The following is an 18,581-nucleotide window of genomic DNA, read 5'->3' on the forward strand; positions in this document are numbered from 1 at the left end:
AGAGACAAATGAAACATAATGTACCAAGGTTTCCCTAGATTTAGCTGTTACTAGATCTTTTCCCGTACTACTGTGAAACTTAAGACACTCTCTTCCAAGAGCCACATTCCTTTGTTTCTACATATAATAAGCTACCAGCCTCAATAAGACATTACATGCAAGGTGAGCACGTTTGTGTTTAGACAGGTTGTGTGCAGTGTAAAAGAGGGCAGGAGAAAGGGTGGATTAATCAACTAATTATCCAGTCCTGTGGCACAACCCCCAAACTATTCCCTTTAGCAATACAAGGTATTCTATTCTTTCTTTGTGTAGTGAGGGGAGCCAGTCAGCAGGAGACACAAAAGTTTTGAGGTTAAATTTATAGACAGTTATAACTTTCTTTCAAAAGGAAGAGTAAAACATAGCAAGATAAATCATAATGCCAACTACACTCATGAAAAACGGCAACCATTTAACAGCAACAGCGCTTTTTTTAGCACTGAAGGTGATGACAAGAACTAAGGCCAAAAGCTGAAGGCATACAAATTCTCATCTGAAATACACAACAAGGGTTTAGCAGAAAGGCAGCTATAACTTGAAAACACTGTCAAGGCAAACCAGGAACTCACATTTCTTTATGTCTGCAAATAACATTGAATACTTTTCTAGAAGACATGATTCAGTGCAACAAACTTATCAGGTACCTGAAGGAAACATATATGATACATGGCAAGTCAGTTTGGATGAACTGATAATTCTATCCATCTTTAAACCCTATGAAGCTGAAAACATATCATTACTCAAAAGCAAGTCCTAGCTCATTAATACAATTTGCCTTATGTTTTCAGTGTTTCTGAGTTTTTTCAGTGAAGAGCAACGTTGATCACTTAGTTAAAGCATTCAGTCCCAATAGAGACTCTTCGGCTGGCAAACAGCCACTGTGTCCCCTGTTTCCCTTTGCAGCACCATCCTCTTGGTAACAGAAGGCATTTGCTTAAGTAAGATGGAATGAGGCTTCCACAAACAGCTGAGTTATTGGTAGCTAACAACTAGGCTTGTTGCTGGCTTGTATTTATACCCTGCTGCTTTTAAAGTAGACTTGGATGATCACCCACAGAATACAGCTTAAAATCAGTTCATTCAGCCTATCTTTTTTGCATATGTGTGCACAAAGCTTAGTAGCATCTTCTAGTTCAGCTGACCTAACCCAGTATGTGCTACATTCAACTTCAATGAAACTACAATTAGGCAAGAGCAGCTCAAAACTTCTTCTGACTGTTTATACCAGACCAAAATTACCAGCTAGTAATTTCCAATCAGAACAGAAATTATATCACTGCCAATGAGAAGAATCATTCCACTTAATCAAGTAGATCTGGAGCTATTTTAATTTTATTCTTCTTTTTAACAGTATAACTTCATTCACTTCAACTGGTATATTGAAATAGGGGAGCGACAGCAAGTTCTTAAAACAGCAAACATAAGTTGACAGTAAAACTTCTGCTATTTTGCAGTGCTTAGATCCAGGTTTCTGCCTTTTTGTCTAAGATCTCTACAAAATAGAGATCTGCTGTCGGACTGGATTCTGCATTCCCAATTCAGGTTCATCAAAGAGTGACACTGTACAGCATGGTAGAACATGACATGACATTGTATTGCAACATAAAGGCAACTGAGGGTACTTTTGGGCTTGCAGTCCACTCCCTCTATAGAACAGAGCAATCTGAAACAATGAAAGGAGGAGGCTGAAGACTTTTCTTGCTAAATTTCTGACTGTCCAATCTTGCTTTTCAATCATCACATTTCATTTCTCTAGTCTGAAAGTGGAAGTAGAAGAGCGAGTGCATAAATGGATTCTCTTCATCCCTGAACACTTCAAGTTTATAAAAGCAAAGAAGGTTTCTCCAAGGGACCCTTAGGCAGCCTGGACATCTCCTCTGACAATAAAAGAGAAGCAGTTCTGCCTTCACTAGGGTCTCCTCCAAAAATTTCTGTGCTTGCACTGAGGCCATGAGATGCAAAGATACCAGGGAAACAGAGCAGCGATTTACATTGACAAAGAGGATTTTGATACACTCCTCCAAATGGGGCAGCATTACCATCTTAATAGCCTTTTGCTCTCAGCCCTCTTCCTGAGGACGCAGGAGATTTTTGCAAATGGAGAACAGTTCCGCTTCCCATTTTAACTGCAACAATAGCAGAAGGGCTCCTTAAACTGCATCAAATAGCAGTCTGTGAAATCCCTAACTAGTCGCACTGCCTCTCCTGCCGTTTTATTATCCTCCAGCCGACAGAACAAAGCGGGGGGAGCCCCTCCTCTTTTTTTTTTTTTAGCCTATTCCACACATCCTAATCCCTCAGAGGTGGCAATGGAAATTGCTTGTGGAACTGTTAAATCACACTTTCACTTTGTCTTTCATTCCCCATTCACTCTTGCTAATCAGGGAGCTTCCAGCCACATTTTCCGATATCAATTTGTTTATGGCCTATTGGTTAATGGTCCTGGGATAGGACCCCCTGAGTAAAAAGAAAGAATCTTGGGCACTTCAGCCAGCTGCTGCTTCTCACCAGTTCCCACATCCATCCACTTGTTCCCATCAGCCACCCTGAATGTGCTCACCTCCTGACACCAAGGGAATTAAACAACAAAGCCTGAATGGGAGAGTTGCCTTTGCAATCAGGCTGTGGGACAGATTCCACTTGTTAGTGCTATGTGATGTCCCTCAAGCAGTCACCGGCTAGCCTGTGGCTGGTTGCCTTACTGTCACCTTACCTTGCATCCAGCTTCCCTTTGGAAAGAAGCATCAGGTACAACTCTCAGAAAAACTCTAGCCTCTCTTGAACAAGGCAGCCTGGTGCCACTTTCTGCATCTTATCCAAACCAGACATTTCCTGGTGATTTGCTCACTTCCTCTTTCCACAGAAATAATGATCACTGAAATATGGGATGAGACCATGCAATATTTACTTTTAAAAATCAGTGAGATGGCTCATATGTAAGTGCTTACAAGTCTCTGTAAAAGAGTCTGGGGCACATTATCAGGGGAACCATGCCCTTCCTTGCTACCTATCTTGGAGAAAAATATCTAAAATAGAAACATAATGATGTAGTCAAAAAATAATAGAAGATTGACAAAAAGAAGACATTCTAGTTGCCTTTCAAAATGCACAAAGAATGCCTGATATCAAGACATCAATTACTTAAAGAAATCCGTACTGATATCTTATTTGTTTGTAGAAAAATGATGAATGGTGTTTTAAATGTACACCCCAGAAACATATGGGTATAGGGAAAAGAGCAATTGCCACACTTTTGATACAGTGATATCCTCCTATCAGTGCTGCTCCATCATCACTATGTGTAACCAGGCCCATTTACTCTTTAAAGGTATGGTTCAGTCCTGGGAAAGTTATATTCATGGCTCACAGAAAAGAACTGAAAAAACTGAGATCGCCTCTGAACAAACGCTCCCTGTTTCTGAAATGGGAAAACTTTCTTTCCCAAAGTTTCACTACATTAGTGCCTGAGGACAGAGCAGGAAATTGTCTCCCTTTTAAAATAATGACCAGAAACATCTATGTAACTCAAGATATCCAAGATAGAAAAGTAGCTTGTCATCTGCCCTACAGCGAAACAAAACATGTCAAGACCAACTCTTGCAAGTAACCTCAGTTTAAACTAATGAAAACTGTTTCTAGTTCCTGTAGACTTTTAGAATTACTGGTACCAAATAAAGCAGATCAAGTGCCCAAAATGCTACCTAAGAATATATTGAAAATAGTATCCAAAGGCTTAGGAAACACTGTGTGGACACTCCCCTCCATCATAATTATGTAGATGTATCAAACGGAAACAAAAATGCACCATAAAACATTTTCATTTCTTTTGTTTTCTGACATTTTGCATCACCTGAGATGTAAGCATATTGAGTCACTAAGAAGCATAAATATGTCATTAGTCTGGTACAACCTGTTTGAACGTGAAAAATGTGCAATTAGAAGGAGGAGAACTGTTCACATCCCTTAAAATGTTCATAGTGCCTCATGGGATCAGTGATTCTCAATCAGTGGAACCTGAGAACCAGCGATATTCACTTGTGTTATTGCCATGGCTGCATATCACAGTGTCTTCCCTGAACAGGAAGTGACAGGCACTGACTAGTTTTATTCAGTCCGTTAAACTGATGCAGTGATAAGGAGCCAGGCTGCATATCAAAAGACATCAACTCAACAAAACTGACCTATGAATGTTTGTCAAAAAGTAAGGATGTTTGTTAGGATAAATGGGGAAAAGAAGGGAAGAGTTGAACTTCCCTCTTTACCGTGTCTAAAAGTACATGATTTAGGACACAGCCACGAGGAATCCTAGCTCCCCATCAGCATGGTACTAATATCCAGCTTTTCAGAATACCACTTCATATCCTAGAGAATCTGAGGACATTTAAGACCACAGGGCATTAGTATTAAAAGAATCACAAAAATACAAAACAGATATTAATTTCCTGTATTTTTACTGATGTCAAGCCATTTGCTAAAGAAGAACCATTTTAGAGCAGGTTATTAATGATAGATGTTTCTGATGATAATGTTTCTTCTGAAGAAGCCTATCCCATAGGACCCATGTTACCCAGACCATTCCATTTTACCTTGGAGCCCTGGTTAATAATTTCAGGGCCCATTCCTAGATCCATGGCAATATGCAAGAACTAATTTAGTGTAATCCAAGAAAAAACAGTGAATTCAGCAGAATGCTGCCCTTGTCAACCACAACGTTTAAATGTGTGGGATTTTAATTCTGTATAAACAGCACCATTTTCAACAGTAGTTGTTATCTACATTCAGTCTGCTTAAAATACTAATTGAAAAGGCAAAACAACCAATGTTCTGGTCTTACCCTGAAGAACCAAGCCTGATTTCTCAATGGTGTAGAAAAAAGCAGAGAACGGAGCAACAGGGGATTTAGCAACCAGGAGCTGCAAAACAAACATATGATGTAAGTATGCATCTTTATAACATACTGATCAAAGCTCAAATCTGCAAAACAAACTCACCAGATTTAACTTACAGAAGTAGTAAGGCACACTTCAGAAATAACATGTAGTTATTGATCTAGTCTTGTCACGTCTAAGTAGTTGAGGTCTTTTCATACACATATATAGATTATGCTGCAATTTTAAAAGGATTCACAGTTCCTAAAAAACACCATTGTGGGAACCCAGAATGCAGAGAATATTTCTCTGCCTGTTTTGAAGGGTTTTACCCCCCTGGACAGTACTGCTTTTGGCCTTTGTCCATGGGAAAATTTGCCTAGCCTCTGGGAAGAATTTGAATTTACAATGGTGTGAATTAGGTCATAGAATACTATGTGAGATTATCACAGGGTGAAAAATTTAGAGTTTTTAGGTCTATTTGCATAGCAAATAGATAAAAGCAAAAAAACTTTAAAATGGAGGATTGTTGTTGTTTTCCAGATCTTCTTCTTCTTCTACTACTCCATATTCTGCAGTAGAAGTAGTTTGGGATGACTGGATAAAGAATTACGCAGTTCCTGTCTACATGACTTAGGAACTTGTTGGACATTAGTAAAAAAGTGAAAATATCTTACATTTTAGGTTTTCATTGGGTAATTTACTTTTAAAAAGGCTGTGAAAACTTGATAAGTTGTCTTCTTGCTGCATTCTCTGCTCTGTGCTATGTCTAGGCCATGCCAGTGGCTTGTACTCCTTAGATAAGAATTAATAAACACCTCTCTGGGGACTGAGAAGCATGAAGTCCCATTTGCCTCCTTTTTCCTCCTGGCAAAAATCTGAACGCCTCCCCCATCAGGGAAGACAACAATTAATATAACGAGGACAGCGTTAACCATCATGAAAGCAGTAATGAAAGCAGTAAGCTTTGCTTGTCTTACTGGCATCCTGTTAAGCTTAACCATTCCTGCTGGTTCACGGTGTTGCACTCAGAGATAATTTTGAACAAAACTGCCACAGTGCATGGCAATTTTTAACTGCCATTAGCCATTCCACAGATATGCCCCCTTGCCTTCTCCAAGAACTCCATCCACTGTCTTTCTCCAGCCCCTGGAAGCAGCACATCCACTCATGGGTCATCACACTGGGGATGGTAACATGCCATTGCAAGTATCTGGATGCCCTCTTTTGCAAAAGGGGTAACGACCATGTTAAGCTTTATTCAAGGATCTTGTCCTTGAAATATCAAAATAGGAACTGGAATCCCCTCAGGGTGAGTAGTGCAATTGAATTTAGCTCGGTGTTAGGGTGACGCCAGAAACAGACCCAGCTCCCTGGCTCCACTATGGAAGAACCATCCTCTGTGGAAGATGAGCTGCAGCAGAGCTGCGGAGACAGAAATGGGCTTGTTAGCAGGGTAGGGAATGTGGGACCTGCAGGTGGCAAACTCACACAAACCTGCCAAGCTTTATTGCTTGTCTGTTTGATTTTTGCTCATTGCCAAGGACTGCTCCTCCACAGCTTGCCTCAAAATAACCCTCATTCTGTCACCTACATGAAAGTGACATTTTAATGACAAATTTAATACGCTCTGCCCAAAACGTGATCAGCACAAACACTGATCTCATGGTGCCCATGTGGCCCTGCTTCAGTCACTGACAGCAGTGACCGAAGCAGAGATTCTTCTGTAGCACTTTCAATGCTAAGGGTGTCTGTAGAGTAGGTAGTTTCATTTGTATTTGCATGTAATCTGCAGACCAGGACCATGCTTAGATGCTTCGTCTTCCAACTCTTTCTCATCTGATTCTGATCCAGGCTGAATTAAAAATATCCCCATATCTGGTTCTTCAAACATAACCATTATTACCCACAGCTAGCTAACATTTATGGGCTTCAGCATTTAAACCAAACATAATCTCCCTTCTTCTTTGAAAGCAAAAAATAAAGGCAGGCACAAAGACCACAAATACAGTCAGAGAATATCAGACCAGTCCAAATGTCAATGTTTTCCTTTCTGTTTTATGAAGCTGGCAAAACCACCTCAGGATATGATACCATGAATACCTTGTGAACACTCCAACTAGGAAAACCGCTGTAGTAGCACTTTCTCCTCTTCCATGTTAATTACCATTCTCTCTGAGATTATCTTCTGGAGGAAAGAGGGGCAAGTCACATCCCATGTGCCTCATGTACTCTAACAAAACCTGAACTCCCTTGCCTGTCATTATCCCAGAATCACAGAATACACTGAGTTGCAAGGGATTATCGAATCCAACTCCCGGCTCTGCACAGGACCATCCCCAAGAGTCACACCATGTGCCTGACGGCATTGTCCAAATGCTGCTTGAACTTGAACAGGCTTGGTGCTGTGACCACTTCCCTGGGGAGCCTGTTCCAGTGCCCAGCCACCCTCCACATGAAGAACCTTATTCCAGTAGCTAACCTAAACCTCCCCGACAGAACTTCAGGTCATCTCCTCAGGTCCTGTCACTGGTTACCACAGAGACAGCACTTCCCACTGGCACAGCAGAGGAAGATTCTGTCAGGAAGAAAGCAGAATGAAGAGGAGTTGCCTCCAGGTGCTTCGCACACTCCCTCAGCTCTAAAAACACAAGGGAGAGGATGGGGTGGAAGACCTGTGCAAACACTCAGGTAGAGTCTCCCACAACAGCTGGATGTTTAACTGGAAAGGCCTGAAGTGAAACAGTTACAATTCTGACATCTGAGGTCAAATTTTAGGCATTCCATGCACTACCATGCACATAAATACTAACCTACATATGCATGTGCACAAGGCACAGTTATACGTGCACATGGATAGACATTCAAATAACTCTATGTACATTCTGTTAGAGCATTTTTATGCAGTTACAATATGTGCATAACTAAGTATAGCAATGAAAAAATATAATAAATCACATCCTTTCAGCAGCACATCACAGGGTCCCTCTGAAAGGTGGCTGTTGCACAGCTACATCTGAGCTCTGAATTAGCTTCCTTTTTGAAATGAAATGGAAACAGCTCAGAATATTCAAAGGTATTGCTTTATTTTGAATGTTTGCTTAGTGAGAAAAAGAACCTTTAAAGTACAACTGTATATTTCACAACCAGATAGAGTACATAGAATTCATTTTTATAACATCAAACTGTAATATTTAACATAATACACAGACAAAAAAAAAGAAGCAAATATGTATTTAGATTTGTTTTTCAAGCAAAACCAAGAAACTGTAAAAGGTTATTGCAAACCATCCTCTAGCTGGAACAGACAATACAGAGTATGTTCTTACATATAGACAAGGAACTTATAAAATATAGAAAGAAATACATATCAAAAAAAGAAAACAATGCTTTGAAGGCCAGGAAGTAGAAGTATAAACCAAGGATTACCAAAAATCAAGGTAATGTTGACTCTGGAAAGATTATTAATAATAGCAAAAAGGAAATAAAAGTCGGATTTATAATGAAATGACATTGGGATAATGATTAAATATATTCTAGATATCAGTGAAAAAATAGTTTTCCACAGGTAGGACAATACTGAAAAAGAAGAAAAGGCAGGTAATAGGAATTATCCATATCACATTGATAGAGAAATAACAACTGAGTGGAACGAAAACTCCAGGAATTTAGCACATTCAGCAGAAGCAAATAATCTCTATTGGAAAACCATTGTAAGAACCAGCATGTGAATTTAGGTCTGATAGCTAGTATTTTTCACTTTGCTATGAATTTGAAGATGACACAACGTAACTGAGAAGCAGCAAACTTAGTCCCCCTAAAGGAAGAGAAAAAAATAAGTAAACTAGTGAGTAGAGGCCTGTAACTGGACAGTATCATGCAGGGTTTTAGAAGAAATTTTAAAGTGAGGAATAACACAACTTGGATGCAGGACTCAAAGGCCTAATACCTAAATTTGCTGATGATACTAAATTGGGAGGAGCTGTTGACTCCCTCAGAGACAGGGAGGCCCTGCAGAGAAACCGTGAAAATTTAGGGGACTGAGCAATCACCAACCACATGAAGTTCAACAATGGAAAGCGCCGGATTCTGCACCTGGGATGGGACAACCCTGGATGTATGGACAGACTGGGGAATGAGGGGCTGGACAGCAGCATTGCAGAAAGGGACCTGAGGGTCCTGGTCGATGGCAAGTTGAACATGAGTCAGCAGTGCTCTGGCAGCCAGAAGGGCCAACCCTGTCCTGGGGGGCATTGGCCCAGCATCGCCAACCGGGCAAGGGAGGGGATTGTCCCTCTCTGCTCTGCACTGGGGACCCCTCACCTCGAGTGCTGGGGGCAGTTTTGGGTCCCACAATATAAGAGGGATATAAAGCTGTTAGAGAGCGTCCAAAGGAGGGCTACAGAGACTGTGAAGCATCTTGAGGGGAAGCCGTATGAGGCGCAGCTAAGGTCACTTGGTGTGTTCAGCCTGGAGGAGACTGAGGGGAGACTTCGTTGCAGTCTACAACTTTCTTGTGAGTGGAAGAGGAGAGGCAGGCACCAATCTCTTCCCTCTGGTGACTAGTGACAGGACCTGATGGAATGGCTGAACTTGTGTCAGGAGAGGTTTAGGTTGGATATGATAACAAAGTTCTTCACCCAGAGGGTAGTTGGGCACTGGAACATCGTCCCTGGTGAAGTGGTCACAGTATGAACCCTGACAGAGTTCAAGAGGCATTTGGACAACACTCTCAGGCTCATGGTGTGATCCTTGGGCTGTCTTGTGCCGGGCCAGGAGCTGGACTCTGTGATCCTTGTGAGTCACTTCCAGCTCAGGATATTCTATGATTCTATGAACTAAAGTCTTGGAAAATGGGGTAAAAGAAAACATGGATGTCATTCCAGACATACCAGACATCCCTATTTGATTTTTTTTTTTTAGAACTCTGACATAAATTTGAACTCATCTCTTTGGATCTCTGTAAAGCTTTTAACACTGCTAAATGAGCACTGGTAATGAAGTTAACAAGGATAAGCACAGAAGCTGTAAGACAAAAGGGGAAACAGTCAGTTATTGGACAGAAGACACTTCCCGGGTGTACCTGAGATACCAGTATCTCACTTAGATTGACCCATAAGGTGATGTAGCCAAGACAGTGGCAGATCCAGTCGTATGGTGCACTGTACCTGGTAAAACCAGGGATATGTGGGTTTCTGTACAAGACACCAGCAAGCTTTAATCTGAGAGACCGTGTACTGTACAGGTCACTTATGAACTCAAACTGCAAGAGATGGGCTGTATGCTGGCAAGGAGACTGGAGTGCTCATCTGAGATGCCACTAAGAAAAACATCAGCTCAGTGAATCTGGCAAAAATGAAGGCTGACAGTGTCTGTGTGTGTAAATGGATGGGGAGAGAGGAAATGAGAGAATGAAGCAGGAAGAAAGAGAAGAGCTTCTCAAACTGACAAGACTGGCAGAAGAACAGATGTGCAGCCATGAAGACATTTTGGCTGGCAATTTTAAACTATCATAACTATCAGTAAAGTGAGACTCTGGAAGAGCCTTCAACTCAAGGAGGCAAAGCTAAAAAAGTTAATCTTTGTTTTTAGGATTCAGATTAAAATATTTATGAAAGGGATATGAAGCAGTGCCTAGGGAGCACTTCATGACCTGTTAAGTCTCTTCAAGTCCTATGGGCATCCTGACAACATCAAAGCCCTGCCAACCCATGTTTTATGCTGACAGAACTGACAGAGTTGGAACAATAATACAGACTAACAATGTCCTTTGATGGCCCATGTGCCACTAAGTATCTTTGTGGTGAATAAACCAAGAAAAAGTTGCTGGTTTTCAAATACTGAATCTGTAATTTAAAGTCTTCTCATCTCTATCTTCTGGTGAGCATCTGCTCCTCACCATAAGATTACAAACAGCCATCTGAGGATGTGGAGAACACATGAGATGGATCTTCCAGAATAACTCAGAAGCAGGCAGCACAGGCAGAATAGGAATTTATAAAATTCACATATATTCAGCTACATGTCTTGTTTCAGTTCTAAATCACTCCTGGCTGAAAACTGGGGAGGACAGAGAGATGTATTATCTGAATCTGGATATAAATCAGAATAATTTAATAACAAGCTGAAACACAGACCTCTTTCCACAATCTTACTTTACAAAACTTAAGATCATGAACCTAAATTTTCAGTCCAACATAAAATATTTCCTCGGTTCTTTTTTTACTTCAGGAAAAGAAAGGAAAATAGAACTCCACTAATGTTCTTGATGTATGTAAAGGAATTTATTGCACTGTTTCCTAGCCAGATAAGTGAAAAACACACCTCTAGTGACATGCACTATTTAATCATGGAATCAAAAATTAATCCAGGCCCCAACAATTTTTTTTTCCTATTAACACTTCAGTGCAATTAAAGTTGCACCAAAAGTAGTACACATTTTGAGGTGAGTAAACAGCAGTGGTAAGTAATAGCCTAAAAAAATTAACAGGCATTTTGATTACAAAAATTATTTTTTAAATAGTGAAATTAATAGAAAATAGATATAGAAAAATGATGAAACAGTACTTAGTCTTTCTAATTCATCCTATGATACTTCTGAAATGTTCTCCATGAGCTACCCATGAACTTCTGGAATTGAACCTAAAATCCAGTTGCAGTTATTCTTATGCTGCTGTTCCAGCAAAGTGCGAATGACAGAGATGGATGAGGGAAGTAAAAATGAAAGCAATTTCAAGTTTTGCCAAGTCCAACCTCTACAAAATGGTCAAATCTTAGTTTCCTTTCTTTCCTTTCTAGCATCACATTTCCCTGTCAAGAGGTTTGTAATAATTATTTATTATTTGACAACAACATAGAATAAATATTAAATTACTGAAAAATAATTTCTGCCATGAGGCATGCTAAGAACACAAAGGTACTAGGGAAGAAGAAATATATCACCTTGATGAAAAGGGAATAGAAATTGGATAGATGCCATTAGATTAGATAAAGGAAAATAAATGTGAGACAGGCAGAGCAGTTGAGAAACAAAAGGCTTGGAGAGAATTGATGATGACAGCACAAATACTGTACATTAAAGTTTGTTTTAATTAGGGAAAGCATTTTTATTAATACATTTTATTGTTTATAAGCTTTATGGAAGAGATGAATCACAAAATTGATTGCAGAAGCCCAGCAATTATTGGGACAACACCTCCTGTCAATAGCAAGAAAAGTGATGAATTGGAAAATGTATTGGATGAGCTTTCAGAAAGATTCTGATAACCAGAAATCAAGCCAATGTCCTGCCAAAAAAAAGTAAAGATGATGAAGGGGACAGAGTCTTATATCAAATTAGTTATCAAAAATGCCAGGATTATAAACTACCAAACAGTGAAATAACATGATGATTTTGACTGAGCTATCAGCTCTCACATGATTAAAAATTTATGATTTTATAGTGGAAAACTAATGATTTTAATAAAACTAATGGACTAAGATATTTCAATGAAATACTTGAGGAAATCACTGTATTAACATTTAATGCATCATTTTCATTTAGACTGGCAAGACAACTAGTTTTGTCCCTATTTTTTAATGGAAACTATTACAAGAAACTGGTTTTTAGCAACGACAGAGGAACATAAATAAAACCATTTGAAGTCTCCTTTAAAGTATGTCAGTTTCTTAACCAGTGAACAGATTCTTCTCTTTTTATTGTGTTAAGCTTTTTCTTACACTATCTTGTCTCCTAGACTTACATTATTCTTGTCTATTGTACTGACAAAATGCATATACATGCACTAATGACTGAATGAAAAACAAATCCACATTTACAGTCAATAAATATCTTGGAATTCAGGTCTACCGACTGGATACCAGAGACCTGTGAAAGGAGTCTGGCTCTCACTATGCTTGTGGCCCTAACTGAAACAATGCTGGCTTGCTGGGATATTTTGCTAATTCATGTTGTTCTAGTGCAGTAAACAAGCCTTGCTAACAGCTGGTGCATCTCAGGAGAACTCTTCAGTAACACCACATTTGCTTGAAAGAGCATGAGAATTAAGAAGGAAGCCTACACCACTGACAGGGTCACTCAACAGGTAGAATACTATCTCTCAAGGTTTGATTAGACTCATGTACTAATAAAATCGGTGCTAAACTAAACAAGTCTTTCCCACAATTGTGCCAAATTGACCGGGTGGACAATCTTCATGCCAGAATTTCCCTTCTTATTGTAGATCAGAAGGGTTGTTTTTTCAGCTGCAATAGAGCCCAGGAAAAAGCCAGTAAGGAAAACAACAAAGTTGATTTTGCATCAGATATCCCAGCAGACTTCGTAACTGTTTTTTCTGCCCTCCCTTCTGCTTCTTCTAGGCCCAGTGTGCCGGAATTTGATACATTCTAGAAATGAAAGCAGCAGTCCTTATTCTGCGGATCATTTACTTCTGAGCAGGAACTGCAACCCAGTTCCCAGGGCCAGCTCTGTTTCTCAATTCCACAGTTTACACTGCCTCCAGCCCACCAGAAAGGTACCCAAGGAGAGAACCAAAAGTTCCCTAAAGGGCACTAACACCGTAGTGGCATCAAGGCTTCACAGAGAAATATGCCATTGTTCCCCACTCCCTCTTCACATTGAAGCACCTATAGAGCAATGGGATGGCTTTTTACAAAATAAGAGAAAAAATGGTTGTGTTCCCTGCCAAGCCTTACCAAATACTAATGCTCTTTAGACCTCGGAGCTCTCTGAGGCATCAGTCCTGTCATGGGTTCTGATTTGACTTGGAAGATAACTGCCCCTTGTTCCAGAAACAAAAAGTGACCCTAACGCCTTTCCAGTGTTATGGTGGAAAAAAAGTACTTTAGATCACTTGCAATCATTTACTAAGCTCACAAGATATACCTATAAACAATTAACTGATCTCTAATGGCAAATGACTCTCTGGATAACAACATTTTGCTTATATATGGTACTTAATCTATAGATTTCAAAAAGGCCTTAAAAGGGTGGGGAAAAAATAACCCCATTATGCACATGGGTAAATTGAAGCACAGAAATTAAATACTGTCCTAAAGATTTTATAGCTGATACCAGCACCAAAATCTGAATAACGTGTTATTAAATCATATTGCCTTCATAAGCAAATCACTGCAGAGTTTGACTTTATCTGGGCCTAGTGTTTTCTTATGGAAACAATTATCCCCTCTGCTTTGCATCTTCCTCCAAATCCCACTGCAAGCAAAACTCTCTATGCACAAATTTTCCCCTTTCATGCAGAAGAAAGCTCAGCTACTCCAGCTGTACTGTCTGCACCCATACACTTGTCAGTAAGAAAGACTACAGGTTGGGCAGGCTGTGCAATTATTGGGAATAAAGAGGTAAAACAGACAAGCTGAGGAAAAAGAGATATATGCAGTCATTCTTCAGTCTTCCCAAACATCCAGACCCCACACATGTACTTCCTTGTTACAAAAAAAAGAATTGGTGGACTGAAACGGGGCATGCTTAAGATGTCTTGAGCACTAGAGGGGAAACTGTGAGAAGTAGGGCTACTAACATGCCCCAGTACTGAGAGTAGATGTGGAGTCCCTACTGCTTTCATACATGAAAAAAAAAAAATTAAAAAACAATCATCATTCGGATCAAAATGATTTCTTAGGAAACTATAGTTTAATTTGTGCCATGCATAGCACCTGCAAGATGTGGTTCTCTGAAGTCCAGCAGTCTGAAAAAGCTTTCATCAAGGCCAGGTTAATGGGCCACAACTCCATGCAATTCTTTATAGAGCAGTTTAAATGGATTGTATCTCCCCTTTCCCCACAAGAAAATCCCACCCACAGGAAACTGTTTAGGAACAAGTTTCCTTTCTAGTACTTTATAGAAAAGCAACAATGGCAGCTAGAGACACTTTATGAGAGGCATTCCATAAATCCAAACCAATTAGTGCAGAAAAGTAGGCAAGCAGAGTTTGTGTACATCCTAAAAATGTCCATTAACACACATCTGGAAAAAACAGCAAAGTGAATGGACTCAAAAGGCAACTGACCATCCTGCTGTTGTCTCAATCCCTCAAAATGCAGCAGCACATCTGTTTATTTTCTTTTAGTGCAATACATACAAATTTCATATATTAAAAACATTGCTAATACTGCAAAGCCAAGAAGTCCCTGTTTATCATCTACAGAAAAAGTGACGGAGGAGAAATGCAGATGCACTTAAGACATTTTTACAGGGAAAACAGCAACCCTGGGTGCTGATTTGAGTAAGAAAATTAATGAAGAGAAAGTCTTCAAAAGCCCAAGGAAAAACATGAAATGGATTCAGCATGGGAGAAAATTCAAAGAAATCTCTATCCTGAAATATCAGCATGACACTTATATTAACAAATGTAAATTAATATCAAAGACATCAAACTTTCTCACCCAAATTATGACAGATTACCTTTAATTAGAATAGTCAGTGCTAGTGCAAAGCAGAGCTTTTGAAATATTTAAAACAAATCTCTAGAAATAATGAATCTATGTAAGAATAGCCAAATTTCAGATAAATAACTTCTTGTCTTTTTGTTCCTTCCTAGCAATAACTTCTAGGATATGATCATATATTCTTTTGTGTAAGCCTAGGCAGACCACTTGACTTTCCTCTCTGTGCTCCACTCTCAGATGGCTAATTAATAAAAACTAATTCTACACCCCTGTATTTCTTCTGTAAAATTATGTAGGCTGCTTACATACCTAAATTCTAGCATACATTTATGTTAAGCATATGTTCCTAATTCAACTACCAATAGTTTTATTATTTATGCTGATATTCATCTTAAAGAAGTACCAGCAATTCCTCTCATGACCTTAAAGATGGGACACCATGGTCTTGCCCATGGTGACACAGAATATGTGATAACTTGAAATAAAAGTGAGGATTACTTATCTAGTGTGAAGGCTAGAAGTGCAAGTGAGATAGAAGCACTTTATAGTACTTTTTACTTGCCTTTTCTGAATCAGCATTTCATCTCAGGCAGACCTGGCTTGGTGATGTTCTGGCTGTACACGTTATTATCCTAAGAGTATAATAGTAGCCAGTGACTCTGTTTGCACTTTGTGCAACCACAAATTCTTCCCCAAGCAGAGGTCAGTTGGGTTGCTTAGGTGGCAGAGAGGTAGACAGATTGTTGAAAAGCTGACCTAAAGAGACACCCTGCAAAGAAGCTGAGATGTACTGAGATTCTGCTTTGCAAAACCAGACACAACAGGACATTCAGGAGGCAGTGTCTGAGCTCCAAACTCTCAAAGTCTTAATGATGGTAGTAGATACTCTCAAAAGCTATGGACAAAACAGGACTTTTTACAACAGAAAAAAAAGCTCTCAGAGCAGTTTGTTAGTGAAGGTCTTCCTATAGTAATGAATAACAGTCACAGGCAATGACTCCAATAAAAATAAACCATCATTGCACGCACATGTGGCTGGGCTTACTCCCACAGGAGACATTCAATACTTGCAAAGGAAAGAAATGGAAGGAAAACAAACAAAAGAAGGAGATAGAAATGAAAACCAATAATCTTTTAAGAATAGAGGAGAAACAGAGAGGACAAGCCCAGGAAAGAGGACACTGCAAATCTCAAGCCTGCTATACCTAGCTGGCTTCAGGTGCTCCTTACAAAAAGCAATATACATATAGATCACTTATTCACAGTGCACAATGCCAGGAACTGGGAATCAGGATTCATGAGTATTCTTCCTAACTTTGTCACTGCTTTATTGAGCAACTACATGAAAACTGTATATGGAGATAAGACATCTGGAGCAACTTTACTGTATTAATGTTCTGCCAGGTAGGCACAGCTCCAGAAGTACCCTATTTTTCTGTACCCAGAGGGTACGATCCAGAAGGACTAATAAGCAACAGCTCTGCTACTTCTTTTCAGTGGGGTCAATTCTCCCCTCCCCCCCCCCATAAAACCAGAACAAAGGCATGTGTTTTGGCTGGGCCTATCCAGGCAGTTGCTAGCAACAGATGACCAGTCTGCAAATTGTTTCAGTTTTTGTGGTGTGCCAAACATTGGATTTCAAGTGAGAGAGGTCAGCATGAAATATGTAGTGCCATTCAAGCATGGTTTTAGCATCAGGCACTATAATGAGGAGCTCTGAATATCCTTGGACTGAGTAAACATAACTTCGGTAGAAGAAAACCATCAAAACCCTCAAATGAGTATCGAAGACAATCATAGACAGCAAAACCAAAACTTTCCAAGGTGAACTGTACTGATGTACTCCAGAGCAACGACTGTCCTGAATGCAATAGGCCAAATCTAACAAAATGCTGCTTTTCCTTAGCTGTCCTTTCCCAGACTACCAGCACATTCCTGAGCCCTTGTACCCAGAGAGCCTTTCTTGCCTGATGTACATAACAGTAACTTCAGTGGCAGGGAAATGCACTACCCAGGCAAACAGCATGTGACTTCAAGTTTTAATTGGAAAAGAAAATGAAATCCCACATGAGTATTCAAATGGTGTCTGAACTGCAGCAGCATTGCCAGGGAACTGCACAAAAACAGGCTGCCTCTAGTTTACTTCGCTGAAGTCAGACTTCTGGTGAAAGATCCCCAGGGTGAAATATAGGGCGGGTATGCAGGGTAGTCAGCTCCCTTCAGCTCATGAAACACCAGATCCTATGAAATTCCTCTCCCCAGAAGCATTTTCTGTCTCCCTGACACATGCCTTATTGCCTAGTTTGTAAAATTAATTTTGTCCCCTTTTCTGTTTCTGAGTTTCTCCTAATTTTCCCAATGGAGAGTCCTCTGTAGGCCAGGAAACTTCATAAGAACTTGGCCATGATGATTTCCTATGCTACAATACTTTTGAGGCTCAAAGCCTCAGTAATTGTCCAGTGAGAAGTGTAATTCAGGAGAAAATGCAGGAAAGCAGCCAGCCAGCAAGAGTGTCCTGCTTACCACTATAAAACAGTGCCAAGAAAAGAGATCTGAGGATGGTGTTGTGGCTGGATAAAGTAGTTGGGCAACATAAACACAGCCTCCTATGGGAATTCACCTATGTGGGAACTTGTGGTCACTCATGAGATGTACAGTACACCAACAGTAAGAACAGAAAATAGTTTATGTAGCTTTTCAGAGCCTTCCACACTGTTCCATTTCACTCTAGTTCTGCAAATAAGAGAAAAGCTGAAGGACACAATACTTATTTACGAGACATACTGGAACACTGCTTTATTCCAGAGAACTTGTATCCCAAATTGTGAAGGACTCCTAAGGGAGTACCAGTACAATAGCACCAGAGCAGCTCTTCTCAGAACACATGGCTGCTTCCACCAGCCTGCCAGACATGACTGGAAGAGATGGGACCAGCAGGGAGCACAGCTCGGCAGCCTAGCAGCTGCACACTTTCTCCTCCGGAGAGCCACATGCTCAGACAGAGATGCCATTGGCTCCTCTGCCCATGCCACTGCATGGAGTAAATCAGCTCGGTGTAATTCAGCAGCACCACGTGAGGAATAGACATTCTTAAGCATGCAATTAGCATGTTTATTGCCATCATGATTTATTACTTTTATTATTCCTCAAATATCTATAATAATTTTAGCAACATACTTATCCTCTACAGAAAAAAAAATATCCTCTGTAGATTCAACTTCAATGCTTGTTTCTAATGTGTCTCAAGTCTTTATTTAAATAATACTC

The 18,581-nt window shown here is 40.0% G+C and overlaps 1 protein-coding gene across 1 annotated transcript in view; it reads right to left on the reverse strand.

Annotated features, from left to right (window-relative positions):
* Positions 1-18,581, reverse strand: part of RAD51B (RAD51 paralog B) — a gene marked incomplete at both ends in the record, with an annotated part of 378,199 nt that overhangs the window by 123,605 nt on the left and 236,013 nt on the right. The window contains one exon of the mRNA XM_082282990.1: positions 4,874-4,952. Coding sequence (XP_082139116.1) covers positions 4,874-4,952 — 79 coding nt within the window. The remainder of the gene's footprint in view (positions 1-4,873; positions 4,953-18,581) is intronic.

This window comes from Coloeus monedula (genome assembly GCF_965178545.1).
Source record: "Coloeus monedula genome assembly, chromosome: 6".
Taxonomy (NCBI): Eukaryota; Metazoa; Chordata; class Aves; order Passeriformes; family Corvidae; genus Coloeus; species Coloeus monedula.